This window comes from Bison bison, unplaced genomic scaffold, assembly GCF_000754665.1.
Source record: "Bison bison bison isolate TAMUID 2011002044 unplaced genomic scaffold, Bison_UMD1.0 scf7180017864221, whole genome shotgun sequence".
NCBI lineage: Eukaryota > Metazoa > Chordata > Mammalia > Artiodactyla > Bovidae > Bison > Bison bison.
In genome coordinates, this window is record NW_011494793.1 from 1,266,040 (window position 1) to 1,274,742 (window position 8,703).

Here is an 8,703-nt window from a genome sequence, read left to right on the forward strand (position 1 = left end):
GCCCACCCCCAGCCACTGAGCAGAACACCTGGACTCAGAGGGTTCAGGCCACCGGGACCAACCCTCAGGGGGGCCCCCTTGTCCCCACTCACAGGGAGTCCACCAGGCCAGGGACCCCAGAGGAATTCAGGGAGTTCTGAACAGATCCCTCCTGCAACAAACCTCATAAAGGTCCCCCTGACCCTGATGGCTCAGATGGTAAAGAATTCGCCTGCAATGCAGGAGACCCAGGTTCAATCCCTGGGTCAGGAAGATACCCTGGAGAAAGAAATGACTACCCACTCCAGTATTCTTGCCTGGAGAATCCCATGGACAGAGGAGCCTGGCGGGCTACAGTCCATGGGGTGCAGTTCATAGAGTCGGACCCAACTGAGCAACCAGCACTTTTCACTTTTTTCACTGAAGAAAGTGTCAGTAGTCAGTACACCAGCTCGGTCTCGCTCACTACCAAGTGGGCTGAGCAGACCTGAGTACAAGGGTGCTGTAGGCCTCGCCGACCCTTCCTGTGTCCGCCCCCAGGTCTTCCATTAGGCAGCAGTGCCCATGACAACATGAGGCTATTCCCTGGCTCCCCCCTTTCCTGGCTGAGGATGGGTCCACCTTTCCAGAAGCATCTCTAGGGGCCAGGGTCACACCCCTTGGCAGAGGGGGAGCCTGGCCCCCCCCAACCCTGTACCTGCAGGTGGAACAGGGTTCCCCAATGCCCTGGGTGGACTTGCTCCTAAACCCACCTCCTTTCCTCCCCCACCCCACCAGCTTCAGCCGGATGGTGGAGGAGAAGCAGAAAGCTGAAGAGAAGGAGAGGGAAGCCGAGCAAGCCGCGAAGAAGGAAACCGTCGAGGCCGGACTGGCCCAGGCAGCTGGGCCAGAACCCGAGCAGGGCCTAGAACCCTCCACGGAGGGCGAGCCTTTGGACCTGGAGCCCGAGGTGTGGCTCAGCGATGGGGCTCTCCCAGCCGAGAGCTGCCAACCTGAGAAGGAGGTCCCAAGCGTGGAGAAGGTGCCCCCAACCCAGAAACACGCAGCTGAAGGTCGAGAGAAAGTGCCCCGCAGCCGAGAGAAGCGTGAGTCACGGCGACAGCGGGGGCTGGAGCACGTGAAGCTCCAGAACAAGCACATCCAGTCCTGCAAGGATGAGCACACCCTCAGAGAACTTTCTGGAAAGGCTGTCCCAGGGTCAGAGGAGAGCCTCCCGGAAGACAGAAAGGAGGTCAGGGAAGATGAAAGCCCTTCGGATGCCAGGACTGAGATGGAGATGGCGGCCCCCAAGAAGCAGCCTCAGGTGCCCCCACAGGCTGTGCCGAGCAGCCTGGACTCGGGAGCAGCCCAGGCTGGGAGCCCCAGGCCCAGCCACGAGGAACGACCCACCAGCCTGGCCCTGGACAGCAGGGTCACCGTGCTGGGTCCTAGTGCCACCCCGGAGACCCCCAAGGACAAGAGCAAGCCGGGGATCGGCCCCAGGGCCCAGGAGAGGCCTGACAGTCCTGGAGGCTCCACACAGATTCAGCGGTACCGGGATCCTGACACTGAGCGGCTGGCCAACGCCGTAGAGCTGTGGCGGGGCAAAAAGCTGATGACCACGGGCAGCAACACCATGCTGAGCCAGTCCCTGGACCTCAGTGAGCGGCACCGGGCCGTGGGGGCCACCCTCACGCCCACAGAGTAAGCCTGCACCCTCCTTTGTCCGAGCGAGGGCTGGGGATGCCGGGGAAGTGGGGGTGGCTGCACAGCCGTGCACAGCATCATGCATCTCAGAAACACGTGTGGTTCAGGCCCCGAGAGCCGACAGCAGTCGGGCAGCAGCCCCAGAGAAGCGGGACTGGAGGAAAGGTTGGGAAAGACAAAGGCCCTGCCCAAATGATCCCTATTCACACAGAAAGCCTGCAGCCTTGTGGGGGGTGGCCCCTCAGCTTGAGGTCCCCCCTCTGCAGCCTTGTGGGGGGTGGCCCCTCAGCTTGAGGTCCCCCCTCTGCAGCCCTGTGTGGGGTGGCCCCTCGGCTTGAGGTCCCCCTCTGCAGCCTGCCTGGACCTGCTTCCTCATCAGCAGGGTGGGGTGCTTGCGCACATACACCTACAGGTTGCAGGAGTAGCTGCCGACACACGTGGGCCCCTTCTTCTCCTCGTTCATTGGCTAAGTTGTGGCCAGTTCTTCACAACCCCATGGACTGCACCTCGTCAGGCTTCCCTGTCCTTCACCATCTCCCACAGTTTGCTCAAACTCATGTCCATTGAGTCAATGATGCTATCCAACCATCTCATCCTCTGTCACCCCCTTCTCCTCCTGCCCTTAGTCTTTCCCAGCTTCAGGGTCTTTTCCAATGCTTTGGCTCTTCACATCACGTGGCCAAAGTATTGGAGCTTCAGTATCAGTCCTTCCAGTGAATATCCAAGGTTGATTTCCTTTAAGATTGATTGGTTCGATCTCCTTGCAGTCCAAGGGACTCTCAGGAGTCTTCTTGAACACCATAGTTCAAAAGCATCCATTCTTCAGTGCTCAGCCTTCGTTATGGTACGACTTTCACATCCACACGTGACTACTGGAAAAACTGTAGACCCTGGACCCCTAGTAAGCTAAATATCAGTGACTCCAAGACCCAGCCCCTTGTCGCAGAGGCTGGCTTCTCCAAAGGAAAGAAGAGGTGGAGGAAGACACAGACCTTCCTCTAGGACAGGCTTTCTTGGCCCCGGGGTGACAGGCCTCTGGAGCCGGCTCCATCTCTGTGGTGGGGGCCGTCCTGAACCCCTTGAGGTACAGAGCAGCATCCCCGGTTTCCACCCACCAGATGGCGGTAGCACCACCCCGCCCCCAGTCCTGACAACCCCACATGTCTCCTGCTCACCCTTGTCAGTAAAAGCCACATTTCTGTGATCTCACAGGGAGAGGCGCGTTTCCTTTTCCACAAGTGACATCTCCAAGCTCCTCCTGTCTCCATCCCAGACCAAGACTCAGGTAAAGCTTCAGGCGGCGGTTCCCACCCCTGAGGGTCCAAGCCCACTTCTGTCTCAGCTGCCCTGGCACCACCAGAAGCGAACGGTGGATAGAAGGCACGACGGCACCGGGGGAGTCCCTGCTTTCCCTCTAGCGAGGCCGCCTGCCTCTGCTCACCCAGCCCCACTCCCCTACAGCCTTCTGCAGAAACAGATGGGGAGCCCAGCACGAAGAAGCTGGCCATCCAGAAAAAGAAGTCGGCCGACGCAGCCTCAGGGACAGATGCCAGCCTGTCCCCAGGCTCCGCCGAGTCTAAGTAGGTGTAGGGTTTGGGGGTGGGCTTGGGTACACCCAGCGTGTCCAGGGCCTTCAGTCTCAGAGCAGTCTAGTCTCCTAAGCCAATCCCGCTCTTGCTGCTGCTGCTTTTTTTGGGCACTCGGTTTGCAGGCTCTTAGTGCACTGACCAGGGATTGACTCTGACCCCTCAGCAGTGAAGGTGCTGAGTCTTCACCACTGGACTGCCAGGGAATTCCCATAAGCCAGTTACACTCAGGAAGCTCAGTTGGGGGCATTTACTTGGCAGTTCCATGAAGAGAAACCCACGTGGAGCACAGATTGTTGCTGCATCGGGGTGAAATGATTCCCACTGAAGCCTGGAGACAGTGTGGGTCACCCCTGAGGCCACAGGCAGTGTCCCTTTGGCCATTTATGGAGTCATTACCGGGCTTCCCAGGTTGCACCAGTGATAAAGAACCCACCTGCTAACGCAGGAGACGTAAGAGACTCAGGCTCAATCCCTGGGTCGGGAAGATCCCGTGGAGGGGGGCGTGGCAACCCATTCCAATATTCTTGCCTTGAGAATCCCATGCACAGAGGAACCTGGTGGGCTCCAGTCCATAGGGTCGCAGAGTCCGACACGACCAAAGCGAGTCAGCACGCATGAACAGAATCATCACTAGCTCCCAGCACCCCCATCCCCATGTCAGGGAACCCTCCAGGTCTTTGAATCACAAAATCGGTCACAGCTTTATCCCCAAAAAGTCCCTGCCACAGAGATGTAGGCGGTTCACAGAGCAGAGACGTTGGGCCCTGGGACTGGGGAGCTTTGATCAAACAGTGAATGCGAGCCTGAGGATAATGAGCGGACTGCAGTGGGAAGAGAGCCCCCCACTCTGGGGAGACCCCCACTGCCAAAACAAAGTACCAGAAACAGGGACACTTCAAACAACAGGAACATACTCTCTCATTTTTCTGGAGGCCAGAAGTGTGAAATCAGGACGTGAGCAGGGCCGTGTGTCCCTCCAAAGAATCTCAAGGAGGGACCCCTCCTTGCCTCTTCCAGCTTCTGGGGGCTGCAGGCACTCCTTGGCTTGTGGCTGCACCCCCTCCCCCAGTCTCAGCCTCCGTCTTCACGTGACACTCTTCTCCTCTCCCGTTTCTTCTCTTTTTTTCTGGCTGCGCTGGGTCTCGGTTGCTATGCGCAGGCTCAGTAGTTGCAGTGCTGGGCTTAGTTGCCGTGAGGCATGTGAGATCTTAGTTCCCCAACCAGGGATCAAACCTGCGTCCCCTGCATTGGAAGGCAGATTCTTTACCACTGAGCCACCCAGGAAGTCACTTTCTGTCTCTTATGAAGATAACTTGTCACTGGCTTTAGAGCCCATATGGGTAATCCAGGATGACTGGGAATCTTAAGATCCTTTGTTCAGTGCCTTAGTCCATGCAGGCCCCTGTAACAAAACACCACAGACTGAGCTGGAGGCTGGAAGTCCAAGGTCAAGGTGCCAGCAGATTTGGTATCTGGTTCATAGAGGCCTTCTCACAGCGTCCTCAAACGGAGGAAGTGGCAAGGGAGCTCTTCGAGTCTCTTAAAAGGGCACTAATCCCATTCATGAGGGCGCCACCCTCGTGACCTAATTACCTCCCAAACTATCACAGCATCCCTAACACCATCACACTGGGAGTTAGGCTTCAGTATACAGATTTAGGAGGACACATTCAGTCCATAGCATGTGGTCATATCTGTAAAGACCCTTTTCCCAGATAAGGTCATGCTCACAGGCCCTGAGGGTTAGCACATGAACAAATCTTTGGCGGGTGGTCATCATTCACCCCATCACACACCCAGCATCCACAGTATATGATTTTGGGTTTATTCTTTGAGTCCCCCCACAGAAACCTTGTGCCTATAAAAATATCTTGGGGGAGGGAGGAGAGCGGGATTTTTCTCTCTCTCTCCTCTGCTGTGGCACATGACCTTCCCTAGTTGTGGCTCAAGGGCTGCAGAGCATGAGGGCTCAGTAGCTGCAGCGAGTGGGCTCAGCTGCCCTGAGGCATGCAGGATCTTGGTTCCCCAACCAGGGACAGAACCCAGATCCCCTGAACTTAAAGGCAGACTCTTAACCACTGGCCTACCAAGGAAGTCCTCAGTTTTCTTTACATGTGAAAATGGGGTCACACTGTGACATCTGCTTGGTATCTCACTCTTCCACCCGACTCCCCTGTCAGTTCACACAAGCCAACTTTATTTTTAATGGGATCCCCTGCCAGTGGTGACCAGTGAAAGGGCTATTTCTCATTAACAGCAGGTTGACCCTTTGGCCTCAAATCTGCCTTCATTTCCTGAGACTTAAGCAGAGCCCCCTATTTTCTCCTATAGATCCACGTTTAAAAGACTTTTCCTTCACAAGAACAAGGATAAGAAATTCAGCCCAGAGGGTGGAGAAGAGACGGAGAGCGCCATACCTGGGCAAGCCATCCTGGAAGCTGCCACCACAAAGAAGAATCTAGAAGGTTGGTGATTCCCAGATTCAGAGATGGAGAGCAGAGCCCCTGGGTCCACTGAGGATCGTCCCAGGCAGGGACCTGAGTCAGCTGTGGGCTGAGCCCTGGTCACACAGTTTCAGGCTGGTCCCCATCCCCAGAGGCACTTTCTGGCCACAGAACTCAGTGTGCGGGGCATGGGGCCCTGGTTCCCCATGCTGGTGACCGCGTCCTCCCCAGAAACCCACCACGCTTACCAGCCTCTCCTGCCCCCTTCCCCACCCCTCCAGTCCCCTCCAGCCACCAGCACCGTCATGCCACAGGTGAGAAGCACCCCAAGGAGCCGGGAGGCAAAGGGAAGAAGAACCGAAACCTCAAGATTGGTAAAATCACGGTGTCGGAGAAGTGGCGAGAGTCCGTGTTCCGCAAGATCACCAACGCCAATGAGCTCAAGTACCTGGATGAATTCCTGCTCAACAAGGTGGGCGGTGGGGCCCTGGGCCAGGAACACTGGGGGCAGGGGTCCCACGCAGAGCGGCCCCAGACCCCCCAGGGCCGCTGCCCCTTGGTAGTTTTCACACCAAAGCCCTTATCGTGTGGGGACAGAAAGGCCAGGTCCGTGGTTCCAACACACAGAAGGTTCTAGAGATCACATGCTTCTGTCTGTGTTTGGCATCTGCTGGTTTTCTACAAAACCCAGCTAGGATTCCCGTGAGATGACTTGTAGCCTGCAGTCGTCCTGTTCTGTACACATACTGACACGCCGGCAAATGTGTGCCTTCCTACAAGGACTGCACAGAGTGTGAGGAGCCGTGTCAACCCGAAGCATCTGATTCTGGGACCCAGCCCCACGCTTCACCCACTGAAATCGTCGCGCGTACACGGGCGTGTGCACACGTGGGCTGGGCGCCCGGCAGATGCGTTTTATCCTGCGGCTCCTGCCAGGACGTTTGCGATCTGCCGACTGAAGACACTTGGTTTGCTGTCTCACAGTGCCCCTTGGGGCAGTTTCCTGCTGCCTCCACGTGAGGAAGCACTGGCCTCCAGAACGACCCTCTAAACAGAACAGCAGACACACAAGTGCTGCCAGGCTGTTCCTCGCCCTACCACGCAACTGCAGTTGATCGTGCACAAATTACTTTATCTAGAACACTTTTGGGGACCTCCCTGGTGGTCCAGCAATTAAGACACTGAGCTCCCGATGCAGGGGACCCAGGTGTGATGCCTGGTCAGGGAGCTAGATCCCACATGCCACAACTAAAACCCAGCTTGCGTGCATGCTCGGTTGTGTCTGACACTCTGCAACCCCGTGGACTAATTTTCCAGGCAAGACTGGGTAGCGATTTCCTTTTCCCGGGGATCTTCCTGACTCAGGGATCCAAGCCAATTCTCTTACATCTCCTCAATTTTAGGCGGATTCTTTACCACTGAGCCACCTAGGAAGCTCCCAAGACCCAGCACAGGCAAATTAATTAATTAAAAAAAATTTTATTTTACAAAATGCATTCAGTGCAAGGCAATGATTGAGCACTTACTGTGTACTAGAGGGGCTTCCCAGGTGGCACTAATGGTAAAGAACCCACCTGCCAGTGCTGGAGGTGTGAGAGATGAGGGCTGCATCCTTGAGTCAGGAAGATCCCTTGGAAGAGGGCATGGCAACCCACTCCAGTATTCTTGCTTGGAGAATCCCATGGACAGAGGAGCCTGGCGGGCTACAGTCCATGGGGTCGCAACTGACTTGACTTAGTCACATGTGTGCAGTAAAGGTAAAGAAATCAGGTGTATTCACACCTCAGTTTCAGGCAGCCCCACAGCCAACAGAGCAGCATTTGAGAGCTTCAGAGGGCGCCATCAGGCTGATAGGAACAATAAAGGGTTAAGATGATCAGGCTATGTGAGGCAGCCCCAGTCCTGGGCTGTGGCCAGGAGTAAGCGCCTGTGGCGGGCAGCAGGAAGGGCCCTTTTAAACCAGGGTTTCTCGGCCAGGGCTGAGTCTGCCCCTAGGGGACACTTGGCAACATCTGCAGATGGTTTTGGTTCTCACAACTGGGAAGTGTTCCCAGCATCTATCGGGGGAGGCCAGGATTGCTGCTCGACACCCACAGTAAGTGATCCCAGAGAGACCAGGGTTGACAGGAGGGCCCGAATGGTTCCCAGGGGAGCCAAGGAAGGACCTGGGACAGGGCAGAGCCGTGACCACCCAGATGCCTGGCTCCAGGCAACGCGGGGTCAGCGGGTCTCTCCCTCCCTCTCCAGGTGAACGACCTTCGTTCCCAGAAGACTCCCATTGAAAGCTTATTCATCGAAGCCACCGAGAAGTTCCGGAGCAACCTCAAGACCATGTACTCCGTGCCCGTACGTGCAGCCCAGACCTGGGGAGGGGTCCCGAGGCAGCTCCCACCCCTCCCCAGCCTGGGCGCCGCCATCCATCCGTCCTACGGGAGGGTCACAGCCTGCGTTCCCACAGAACGGGAAGATCCACGTGGGCTACAAAGACCTCATGGAGAACTACCAGATCGTCGTGAGCAACCTGGCAGCCGAGCGCGGCGAGAAGGACACCAACCTGGTCCTCAACCTCTTCCAGTCGCTGCTGGATGAGTTCACTCGCGGGCACACCAAGAACGACTTCGAGCCTCCCAAGGTGGGTGCGGCCGCTCCGTGTGCGGGAGGGTCCCTGTGCCGGCATGTCGCTGCGGGGGTATCTCCAGGGGGCCCCACGCAGACCTGGCCTTTGTGCTCTCTCACAGCAGAGCAAAGCTCAGAAGAAAAAGCGGAAGCAGGAGCGCGCTGTGAGTACGCGTGTCCTCGTGTGCATGGGTGTGTGTGTGCGTGTGCACGCACCCAGGGAAGCATGCGTTTTCCCACCCAGCCCTAAGGGATCCCCATCCTGAGATGCCATGGGAGGCGTCCCCACCAAGTGGTGCCCCTGTGCCTCCGGGGGTGCAGCTGCCCACTCAGCACCCCCCGCCCCCACCACCCCAGGTCCTGCAGCACAATGGGCACGTGTTTGTCAG

The 8,703-nt window shown here is 57.2% G+C and overlaps 1 protein-coding gene across 1 annotated transcript in view; it reads left to right on the forward strand.

The window, feature by feature from the left end:
- The window catches only part of MYO9B (myosin IXB), a 113,869-nt gene that overhangs the window by 96,825 nt on the left and 8,341 nt on the right, over nt 1-8,703 (forward strand). The window contains exons 22-30 of the mRNA XM_010845675.1: nt 757-1,662; nt 2,878-2,950; nt 3,127-3,245; nt 5,586-5,719; nt 5,980-6,170; nt 7,946-8,044; nt 8,157-8,330; nt 8,437-8,478; nt 8,672-8,698. Of these exons, the coding sequence (XP_010843977.1) occupies nt 757-1,662; nt 2,878-2,950; nt 3,127-3,245; nt 5,586-5,719; nt 5,980-6,170; nt 7,946-8,044; nt 8,157-8,330; nt 8,437-8,478; nt 8,672-8,698 (1,765 nt within the window). The remainder of the gene's footprint in view (nt 1-756; nt 1,663-2,877; nt 2,951-3,126; nt 3,246-5,585; nt 5,720-5,979; nt 6,171-7,945; nt 8,045-8,156; nt 8,331-8,436; nt 8,479-8,671; nt 8,699-8,703) is intronic.